This window comes from Helicoverpa zea, chromosome 10, assembly GCF_022581195.2.
Source record: "Helicoverpa zea isolate HzStark_Cry1AcR chromosome 10, ilHelZeax1.1, whole genome shotgun sequence".
Classification (NCBI taxonomy): Eukaryota; Metazoa; Arthropoda; class Insecta; order Lepidoptera; family Noctuidae; genus Helicoverpa; species Helicoverpa zea.
Window position 1 is genome coordinate 95,625 of NC_061461.1, and position 11,981 is coordinate 107,605.

The 11,981-nt window shown below is 48.6% G+C and overlaps 1 protein-coding gene across 1 annotated transcript; it reads right to left on the minus strand.

Annotated features, from left to right (window-relative positions):
- Nucleotides 1–3,220: 3,220 nt before the first annotated feature.
- LOC124634100 lies at nt 3,221–11,904 on the minus strand. The gene is made up of 12 exons (XM_047169516.1): nt 11,654–11,904; nt 10,935–11,121; nt 10,043–10,253; nt 9,655–9,970; nt 9,417–9,571; nt 5,861–6,115; nt 5,255–5,602; nt 4,913–5,124; nt 4,204–4,637; nt 3,607–3,779; nt 3,466–3,522; nt 3,221–3,401 (listed from the first exon to the last, which is right to left on the minus strand). The coding sequence occupies exons 1-12, from the start codon at nt 11,709–11,711 to the stop codon at nt 3,252–3,254; spliced, it is 2,556 nt and encodes an 851-aa protein (XP_047025472.1). The 5' UTR covers nt 11,712–11,904; the 3' UTR covers nt 3,221–3,251.
- Between the last annotated feature and the right edge of the window lie 77 nt (nt 11,905–11,981).

The window sequence follows — 11,981 nt, forward strand, 5'->3', positions numbered from 1 at the left end:
AGCAAGTTACAGACTGCAGACCTCTTTAAGAAAGTGAGAGTCCTCACTAGACAGTTCAAGGCTAAATCGTGGGTCATTGAAGATGTCGATGGCACTGTACTACACGAGCTTGACCGCATTGCCGAGAGATGGCGTGTCTACTGTGAGCAGCTGTACTCAGATCCCTTTTCAACGCCAAGAGCCGTCCTGATCTGGGAAGAACTAGAACTGGAACCCACGATCCTCCGTTCCGAAATATCCGCTGCACTTCAGTCCCTCAAGAAGAAAAAAGCACCAGGAACCGACCAAAGCACTGCAGAAGTTCTTGAGGCTATGGGTGATTTGGGTATAGAGAGACTTCACGAGATTTGTTTACACATCTGGCACAACGGTGACTGGCCGCAGGATTGGTCGGAATCCGTAACTCTCCCGCTGCACAAGAAAGGGTCAACTAAGAACTGCGGCAATTGTCGAACCTTATCCCTCATCTCACAAGTCAGTAAAATTTTGCTCCATATTTTAAACAATCGCATCCGCTACTACCTGGATTGGCAAATCCCGCAGGAGCAAGCGGGTTTCGTGAAGGGCAAGGGTACTCGAGAGCAAATTCTCAATGTAAGGCAGCTCGTTGAGAAGGCATACGAGTTTGATACGCCTGTAATAATGTGCTTCGTCGACTACAGCAAAGCTTTCGACTGTGTCAACTGGAATTACTTGTGGAAAGTCCTAAACGAACTTGGTGTACCGAATCATCTCATCGCCCTACTTCGCACCCTGTATGACTCAAGCCGAGGAATAGTGAGAGTCGATAATACAGCCTCAAAGCCGTTTAAATTTTGCCGAGGCGTGCGCCAGGGATGTATCTTATCGCCTATCCTCTGTAACATCTATGGAGAATACATTATGAGACGTATCTGCGAGGATTGGGAGGGAGGCATCACAGTTGGTGGCGTAAAAATCAACAACCTGCGCTACGCCGACGACACTACTCTTCTTGCTGCAAATGAGTCGGAAATGGTTGCACTCCTGGACCGATTGGAACGTTTCAGCGAGGATGGGGCTTTCCATGAACAGGTACCTATAAAACCAAGGTCATGGTGGTAGACAGGTCTGGGAAATTGGAACTCACAGGCGCTTTGAACCTAGAGATAGTGAATGACTTTGTTTACCTGGGCTCCAATATCAGTAATGATGGCTCGTGCGAAAAGGAAATCCGCAGGAGAATCGGCATGGCTAAGAGCGCTATGTCTCAGCTAGACAAAATCTGGAAAGATCGTAGCATTTCGGTAAAGACCAAAACTAAATTGGTACGGACCCTGGTCTTCTCGATCTTTTCGTATGGCGCTGAGACGTGGACGATAAAATCTGCAGACCGCAAACGCATTGACGCTTTTGAGATGTGGTGCTGGAGAAGAATGCTCCGGATCCCTTGGACAGCATTTCGGAATAACGTATCCATACTGCGAGAACTAAAAATCACCTCGCGATTATCAACAGAGTGCATACGCAAGGTTCTACAATACTTTGGTCACATCGCACGGAAAGACGGGGGAAACCTCGAGAGGCTAATCGTGACCGGTAAAGTGGATGGGAAAAGGCCTTGCGGTCGCAGCCCCATACGTTGGTCCGACCAGATCCGCACTGCTCTTGACTCCACGGTGCACAGTGCCCTTCACACCAGGGGAGACAGAAACAAATGGAAGAACATCATACGTTCGAAGGTGATGACACAGGGAGGTCACGATCCTCAGCATTGAGGAATTACGACGCAAGGAGGAGGATTCCAACGACATTCGATTGGTTTGCGATTGGTCTGCTATTTTGGTGATTTTGGTCTATACGGTAGTTTGCTCTACAATCATATTGCAATCGTAAATCATTTGCAGACAAAATATTCATATTCATATTCATATTTATTTGCATACCATAAAGTTATAAAGATGTTACAAGGGGCTTAAAGCTAGGTACATATTATGGACCCTGTTAGGGCACAGCAAAAGAAGGCTAGAAAGTTTTATTACAGTAGTAGATATAATAAGATACAATAATAATAGATGCAATAGTAGATTAGGAAAACATTATTTTGCAAGTTATTCATTCGACTATCTTTTTATCGTCAAGGTAGTCTTTAACGCTATAGTAGCATTTGCTTAGGAGAAGTTTTTTCAATTTGTTTGCAAATATGTGTCTTTTTTTCATTTCTTAGTGTTTTAGGTAGTTTGTTGTAGATTTTTATAGACATGACTAGTGGGCTTGATGAGTGTATTTGTAATCGGGATGATGGTAAGTTTAGGCGTGTTTTGTGTCGAAGTGTGTATTTTGTCTGTATGTCTCTACGTGTGGTGTAAAAATCTTTGTGTGTGTGTGCGAATTTACAGATTTCCAGTCTGTCCACTTTTTGTAGGATAAAAACGTTCATTTCAAAGAAAAAATAGCGGAATGCCACATACACTTCAATCGTAATCGAGTCGTGATTGGATCGCAGTCGAATGTGAATCATAAGTTGCTTAAGTAAAATTAGGAGAATCGGGCCCCAGAATATGTAAACTACCTCGTGTTTGGGCTTATATTATTCGTATTAATGAGAACTTTCCACAAATCCGGATAGTGACAACTATGCTTGTCACTGAAAAGATAAAAATAAAAATAAAAAATTGCAAAAAAATAAAACCGACTCCCAAACACACTGAAAAGCAAAAAGAACTATTCTCAGGTGCATCGTCCTACAAGGCGGTGGCGTGTAAACTCAGAAACATCCATTATGCATCCATTAGACACTGACTTAAATGCCTCGTTGGTCTAGCTGTCGCAAGTGCGGCTGCTGAGCACGTGGTCTCGGGTTCGATTTCCCGAGTCGGGCCGAAATCGCTTTGTGGGTTTTAGAAGACTTTCACAAAGCAGCCCGGAGCCTGGAAGCTGGTGATTGATACACCCGTGCATCGGAGAGCACGTAAATGTCGGTCCTGCGCCTGATCTCTCTCCGGTCGTGTCGGATTACCGTCCCATCGGGCTATGAGAGTTAAGGAATAGTGAGTGCACCTGTGTCTGCGCAAATGCTCGTGCACTATAATATGTCCTGCGTAGTTGGCTAGTCTCCTTACATGAGAACAGCCGCCGTAGCCGATAATCGGCTAGGAGGACATCATTTCTTTAATATGTATTTGTTTGAAAAGTCATAACAAGATTGTTACAAATGGAGTATTGCACACGATGTTCTAAATTCAAGTTGATGAAAAGACCGTTTTCTGTGGTAAACATTTTATTGTGGTAGATCATAAGGAGTGCGGCTCGTGCAGCGGCGTCGGCTCGAGCGGCGCCAGCTCCTCCAGTAGCGCGTGCAGGCGCAGGCGCCGCTCCAGCAGCACGTCGGCCAGCGCCGCCGCCTCCGCGCCCAGCCACGCCGCGCCGCGCACCGCCAGCCACTGCAACACCGCGCGTCAGCACCGCCGCCCCGCGCCCGCGCCCCACGCCCCGCGCGCTACTCACCTTGTGCTGCGGCAGGCGGTCCAGCGCCGCGTGCAGCGCGCGCTGCGTGCGCGGGCACTGCGAGCGCGCCTCCGCCTCCAGCCGCGCCGCCGCCAGCAGCGCGCCGCCCGCGCCCGCCCGCCCCGCGCGCGCGCACGCCGCCGCCGCCGCCGCCGCCGCGCCCGGCGCCCAGCCCGCCGCCGCGCCGCGCAGCAGCGCCGGCAGCGCGTGCGCCAGCGCGGCGCGGTGCGAGCGCGAGGCGAGCGTGGCGCCGCGCAGCCGCTCCAGCTGCGTCGCGCCGCCGCGCCACGCCCACAGCGGCGCCCCGCCGCACGCTACGGTTTGTGTGGATTTTTAGATTGTATACCGAATCATGGCGCCATCAGAGATTTGAAATAAAGTTTACACTCGACTACTACCAATAGATTCCGTTGGGATTGCATTAGGGCCGACGCCCTGTCGTGGCAAAGGATTTTAATACTAATTATAATAAGTGTATACTATTTTATGTCGATACCACGATGCCGCGACGTGAAGCAGGATGCGGCGGCGTGACGTGTTTTGCTCTTTCATTCCACGGGATGTCGCGGCGCACCATGGCATCCGGCGAGACATAGGTCACTTTGGGTTTGAGTAGTTATGATCGCTAGCTGCAGCGGCTAGCATTCATCAGTTTTGCGCCCATTTGCAACCGTTCGATTAAATGGTTGTAGAAATAACTCCTCGAGTCGAATAATACACGAGAACCTCAAATAATACCTAATGCGAGGAAGGCATTGTGGGGGAAGAGCGGCGCCGCGGCGCGCGCGCACTGCGCGAGGCGCTGGTCGCGCGCCGCCGCCGCCACCAGCGCGCAGGCGCTCTGCTCCCAGTAGCGCTGGGCCTCGCCCTCCGCGCCGCGCGCCGCCGCCAGCGCGCGCGCCAGCAGCGCCTCGCGCCGCGCGCCGCCCGCCAGCCGCGCGCGCGCCGCCGCCCACTCGGCCGGCGCGGGCAGCAGCGCGCCCAGCACGCCGGCGTCGCCCGGCGGCGCGTGCTCCAGGCGCGCGCACTCCGCCTCGCACGCCGCCAGCGCCGCCGCGCGCAGCTCGGGCGGCGGCGCGCGGGAGGCGTCGGGCGGCAGCGGGCGCGCGAGCGCGGCGCACACGCACGCCCACTCGCCGAGCGCGTCGTCGTCGCTCACCTCGCCCATCACCCTGCGCCGCGAGGGCCGCGTTACTCACTTACTGACAGTGTCGACCTCACTCGTACCGACGCCAGTTAAGCAGTGCTCCGAGCGAGAAAACTGCTACTGAACAATCTTTTTATTTATTCAATTGTGTCTTTCAAAAAACGCATATTTCAGAAATTAATTCTTACAGTATAAAAAAAAAACATGCAAAGGCTCCTAAAAGCTCCGAGAATACTGAATCGATTTGAAAATGAGTTTGACAGGCAGCGCGCGTCGCAGCGCGGCGCGAGCGGCACTGACCTGGCGACGTAGAGGCGCTGGTGCGCGTGCGGGCGGCGCAGCGCGGCGCTGGCGGCGCGGGCGGCGGCGGCGCGGGCTTGCGGCGCGTCGCCGGCGGCGTGCAGCAGGCGGGCGAGCTGTGCGTACGGCAGCGGATGGTCGTCGCCGAAGCGCTTGAGTGCAGCGCGCGCGTGCTGTCGGATGCGTCGCGCCTCGCTGCGGCCCGCTTCCTCCTGCGGCAACCACAAAATTATCAAACCTGTTGATTTCTGACACTTACGCGAACATTAGACATTTTAATATATCTGCTTTCACGAATTTATCGACGGTATTATATTTTTTTAATCCCAACGTTTACAGCACCTCCATATCGAGCAGCAGCTGCAGCGAGTGCAGCCAGCGCAGACGCCAGCACAGCAGCGCGGCGCGCGCGTCGCCCGGCGCCGCCCAGCCGCAGGCGGCGTCCCACAGCGCCGACACCCAGCGCAGGTAGCCCGCGTCGTCGGAGAAGTAGTGCGGCGGGTCCGCCAGCAGCGCCAGCAGCGCGGCGGCGCCGGGCTGGCGCGCGGGGTGCGCGGGCGGCAGGCGGCGCGCGGCGCGGAGCAGCGCCAGCAGCGCCTCCGCGCCGCCCGCCTCCGCCGCGTCGCCCAGCGCGCCGCCCTCCGCGTGCACGCGCTCCAGCGAGAACTGCGCCGCCGGCAGCAGCGGCACCTGCCGACACAACCACTCCACCGGATCTCACTCAGAACGCAGTGTCCGAGAATGACACGTGCGACTACGATGGATACAATATGTCCGGTCCGTTACCACCTGGACCTTACGAATGTAGACGTTTAAGAACACAAACTTCAAGTCGTTCATGATGCGAGTTACAACTCATCACTTGGAGAAGCGTTTTCCCAATAAATATGTTCATTCAGGTCAATTAGGAAAATACTTATAGAATAAATTTGAAGGCGCCGCGTATACCTTGGCGAGGCGCAGCATCTGCACCAGCAGCAGGTCGGCGGCTTGCGGCGCGGCGGCGCGCAGCAGCTCCGCCACGTCGGCCGGCGCCGGCGTGCGCTCGGGGTCGGCGGGCGGCAGGGCAGGCGGCGGGGCCCCGGGCGGCAGGGCCCCGGGCGGCGGGGCCCCGGGCGGCTGCGCGGGGCGCCAGTGCGCGGCGGCGCGGGCCCGCTCGACGCGCACCCACACCGTGCTCAGCGGCAGCGCGCTGCTCAGCGCCTGCACGCGACACACTCGAGTGCTTACTGTTATGCCATTTATTCTAAGTGAACTACCTGTTGCCGCACCCCCAGACAACTCCGACGACGAACTCTGAAGACGATGTAATTAAAATAATTAATAGTCTAAAAAATACTCCTACTGTCGGCTTTGATGGTATTTCAACAAAAGTAATTAAATATGTCAAGGAAGTAATTGCAGCGCCATTTTCTCACATAGTAAATTTATGTATCACTAATGGTATATTTCCGGAAAACCTAAAAAAAAACTATAATTAAACCCCTTTTTAAAAAAAATGATAAGACGGATATAAAAAACTACAGGCCGATTGCGAAAATTCCTATATTTTCGAAAGTTATTGAAAAAATCATTTATAATAGCATTAATAATTATTTTGAAAAATACAATTTATTCTGTAGTGAACAAAAAGGATTTAGAAAAAATACAAATATTAACAAGGCATTATATGATCTACTGTCCAATGTCATGACTTCAGTAGATAAAAGGGAGCCAGTCTGTGCTATCTTTACTGACATGTCCAAAGCTTTTGACTACGTAGATCACAAAATCTTGGTACAAAAGCTTTATGCTTATGGCATAAGAGGCAACATTCTAAATCTATTGAAATCATACCTAAGTAGTCGATGTCAATACACAGAAATATCTAGAATTTGTCCTACAAAGAAAACTGAAATTATATACACTTCCAAGCCTAGAGAAACAAAGTATGGCGTCCCACAGGGTAGTGTGCTGGGACCACTTCTATTCCTCATATATATAAATGATCTTCCTAAAAATAAAGATTATAAAATGGTCCTCTTTGCTGATGATAGCACAGCTATAATTAAATGTATAAATCCAAACGATTATCAAAACTACATAAATAGCTCACTAAGTGAAATAATAGCTTGGCTCAATAGCAACAATCTTGTTATTAATCTAACGAAAACTAAAATTATGCATTTCAATCAAAGATGTAAAACCTCAGATATTAATGTTGAATATGATAATATTAAAATAGATGATGTTAATAACGTAAAATTTTTAGGTATAACAATTGATAGTAAATTAAATTGGAAACCTCATTCGGATGAAATTTGTAAACGCCTAAATAAAGCTGCATATCTTCTTTTTCAGCTATCTAAAAAAGTAAATATAGAAACTTTAATAACTGCATATCACGGACTAGTAGTTTCAATTTTGAGATTTGGGTTAATATTTTGGGGACAGTCAACTGATAGAGAGCTGGTTTTTAGGATGCAGAAGAGATGTATTCGTTCAATGTGTGGTCTTAAAACTACAGACAGTTGCATACCATATTTTCAAAAATATAAACTTCTAACTTTTCCTTTACTTTACATTTTAGAAACCGCACTGTTTGTCAAGTGTAATCCACAACTATTTCTGAAAATATCTGATGCTAAATAAATGCCCACACGTTCACAATACATAAATAAATTATGTCACGTAAATTGTAAGACCGCTTTACTCAAAAAGAGCTTTTTTGGTTTGGCTCCAAGAATTTACAATAAAATTCCCACCTTAATCCGAGATCTACCTCTTAGTAAATTCAAAAGGGCTCTTCAGGCAGTATTAACCGAAAAATGTTACTACTCTTTGGATGAATATTTGAATGATATGTCTCTGTGAATTGTATTTATTGTTGTTTATTTTGTTTTCTGATGATTTGATTACTATTTTTGTTTGTCAATTTAATGTTAAGTTTTTTTTTTCTCTACTACATTTGTACGTCGTAATGACAAAACATAGCGTTCTAATTATACATACGTAAGATCTTTATTTTGTCAATACCTATGTTTTACAAATAAAAAATATTCTATTCTATTCTATTCTCCTTAGTCCTTAGTCAGTAATTAGAATTACAAACTAGTTATAAACTGTATTTCGCACACGACGCTACTCACATTGCAAGGTCATACCTTCAATAGGCATGATGACAGTAATCAAAAATCATTAAGATAATATATTTATTAAATTAAACTTGAAGCTTGGAATATAAAACGCGCATTGTTTTCTTTATTAATAATGTGATTAATATGTATTTTTATAAAATAAAATTACGAAATAAGGCAATCCGCCATGATATCTTGAACACCAATCAGAGCTCGTGACGTCATCTCTCAAAACAACGCGAAGAGATGTCAGCAACCCCAACGGGGCCCAGCAGGGCCAAGGCCTGCCGGGGCTGCGGGTTGTTCGAAAGAGATACCGCGGCCCTAGCACATAAAAAGGCCTACGACGGAACACGACGGTTCTTAGTCAGTAAGAGTCTGACACTCCCTCACCGCTGCTAACCCACAGCGGGAGGAGTCATTTGATGATTTTTGACGTCGTTAAAAAAAAAAAAAAGGTCAAATCTATTCTGTCGAAGAAAGCTTATTATACAGTTAATGACTACATAAACGATAAAAATAGTTGGTCCTCATGTTAAACACTGGACAGCTTCAAAAGTTATCATTATAAGTTGATGTGATTTATATTATTTTATACGTGACATTTATTTTTATTTTTATTTTTATGTATACTGACAAATTACCATCATCGTTCTGTTTTTACGATGAGTTGTTTCTTAATTTTGTAAATGGTCTACTAGCGATAGCGACTGCGAATGTTATTAACTGTTTTCTTGTCGTGTAGCTGCAAGTCGTCATGCTCCCTTTGACGGTATTGCTTGCGGTAGCGTCGGTGGTCGGGTTGCCTCCCTCCCTCAAAAATGTGCGAGGGGGGCGATGGCTGATCCTCGCGTTATGCTCGTGAACGGGTGCTGCTTGTGGTGCCAGGTCGTCTTGCTGACTACATACTTGTACACCCGTAATATACCTAATGTATATGACTTTTGGTTTGAACGGTAGTCCTAGTTCACCGTTTTCATTGTTTATGTTGTTATTTATTTTGTTTTTTTTTTTTTCATAAAAACTGTTTTACGGTCGGTGGGTACGCCCTAAACTATATCTATCTTCACTGAATGGAGGCATTATATTTTTTATATTTTTCACTTCAAACCATACAGACAGAATTGTGTTGCTGGGGAGTTTGTTCCACCACTTCTTCTTCCCAGCAAAAACACATAGGAAGTGGTGAAGGGCGGGCGTTTTGGGGGCTGTCTTTTGTTTTGACGTTCGAAAAGTGCTGATTTTCAGCCTACTTTGAATAAATGACTTTTGATTTTGATTTTTTAAGAGTAAGTTTGGTTATGAACGCTTTTCTTCAGCGTTGTGGTAAAAAAAAGTCACAAGTAGCTTGATAGCCAGAACTAGAATTTAAGATTTAAGAAACTTACCTTGTCCTCGAGCTCAGTTAAACGGCGCTCCTGTTCGAGTTCCCGGTCGGGGTCAGGAGGCGGCGGGAAGGCGGCGGGCGGGAAGTTCATGCTGGCCACCAGCTCCAGCAGCAGCACCAGCCGCTCCCAGTGGCCCGCCGCGCGCAGGTACGCGCCTGCAACAGTCGCCTTAGAGCCCCTAGCCTAGCGCCTTACAGCCGCGCCCTACAGCCGCGCCCTACAGCCGCGCCGCACTCACCGTACGCGTACAGCACGTGCGGGTACGCCGCCGCGTGGCCGCGCGTGCCCGCCAGCGCCGCCGCCGCCGCCGCCTCCAGCCCCTCGCCGCCCGCCTCCGCCGCGCACGCCAGCACGCGCAGCCACAGCTCCGTCAGCAGAGCGCCGTCGCCGCCCGCCGCCGCCAGCTCCCCGCGCAGCAGCTCCAGGCGTCGGTGCGGCGACAGCGCCAGCCCGCGCGCGCGGTGCAGCGCGGCCCGCACGCGCCGCGACGAGCCCAGCACAGCCGCGGCCTCGGTGGCCGCCGCCAGCGCGGCGTCGGGATCTCGCGTGCACTCCTGTCGGTTGCGCCTGAGTGTGAGCACGTGTATTTGCATAAGCGAGTTTATAGAAGTGAGAGCGGTGCCCACTTGGAAGTCAATGAAGTGCAGCCACGTTTCCTCGTCGTGGGGAGCGCCGGCGAGCAGGTCGCGGAAGGCGCGCGTGCGCTGCGCCAGCTCGTGGTGCGGCGGCGCGGGCGGCGGCGCGGGCGCGGCGTGGTAGCGGCGCGCGCGGCGGCGGGCGCGGCGCGGCGCGCGGGCCGGCGCGCCCAGCGCCGCGTGCGGGGCCGGCGCCTCGTACCTGCGCCGTGCAGAGAAACAGCTTGCAACTTGAGCTCTCTGTCAGACTCCTCTTGCAGGTCATAATAAGTAAAAATCAATTAACATTTTTCCCATTTAACACTGCTTTAGAATACTTAAAGAATAAACCTGCAGAATGCATATGTTGCATAAAATACTATAGTTATCGACACGAATCTTGAGCTCTGACCTTCACCTGCGCAGAAGTAATTTATTGGGTCCCTTTTGGAATAAAGTGAGGCGCGGGGGCGGGCTAATGCGGTGACTGGCCCACAGTGCATCGCGTCACTCTGGATTGGTTCTTTGCTAATAAATCACGTCTGCGCTGATGTGGGTCAGAGCTCAAGATTCATGCCGATAACTATACTTTAATTTACAACATTTTAGAATTTTTGGGGATTCCCATTAATCATGCATATTTCAGAGGTTTACCGTCAGTTGCACAAAGCTCCAGTAATGTTTATCTTTTAGTCTAATATGACCGGGACCACCTACGTAGGTTGACAGGTAAGTAAGTATTTTTTATTTTCAAGTTTTCAGTGCACATAAGATAAAACCGTTTAACTTAAAAGTTTTTTTACCGATTTTTTAAATAATGCATAAATAATTATGTCTACTTGTAATGAGATCAGATTCATCACAGACAGTCCACATTTCTAATGAGAACGACTCCAGCACATACTGTGGTCTTCCAGGGTAATAAAGCGTAGAGACCCGCAAGTTGGCGACATCTAACTTGCGATCAACATAGAAGTGCTGATGGTGTTCAGGCGGTGAGGTGGCGGCGCGTGGCCGGCACGCCTCGCGCTCCTCGTCTGTGTCGCTCGCCAGCAGCTGTGCCTCAGCCAGCCACTCGCCACTTATCTCTACTGCCAAATACCCACATCAATATTATCTCTATAAGCTACTTCAAAGCTAAATGGAGGTTACATTTTAATTATAGAGTCAATCCTACTGATATTATAAATGTGATTGTATCAATGTTATTTCCTCTTTCACACAAAAAGTACCTACTCTATTCCTTCACTTTTATAGAAATCAGGCACAGGATCGACATTTACGTGCTCACAGATGCATGGGTGAATCAATCACCAACCTCCAGGCTTGGAGCTGTTTTGCCGAGTGTGCAAGTTTTTAAAATCCACACAGCAACTTCGACGCAATCCGGGAATCGAACCCGAAACCTTGTGCACAGCAGACAGCTAAAAGAATTAGGCAGTTATATAGCTTATAATATATCAGAATAACATATAGGTTATTGTTCATCCGAGCGCGGGAAGTAGTTCCCTCGAGAAGCTGGTGAACCCCTAGCGTAGTTAACCATATCTAAGACGACCCACTGACCATATTTTTCAATCGTTATCACAACATCCATAATAAAAAGAATAGGTATTAAGTCACCTTCATTATCAGTTTGAGTAATGTTTGAAGTTTGAGCGTAAGCCGGGAATAAAGACATTTTTGTTATGCGGCGTAGTTACATAGATTCACCACCATTGGCCAAAATTTTAAATGCATAATTATGATACGCCGAAGTAATTGTGCTCTCAAATTAAAAACAACTACAAAAAGGCGTCAATATCAATAGTTAGTCTCTCTCTTACTCTCTTTGGTATTTTGACAATTTCACTTTGCTGACAGTTGACATCTGCATGTTGCTGATTGCCTTATACTGATTGCTGATATCCATATTTTTACCAATTTTTACCTATACAATTAGGTTAAAAAA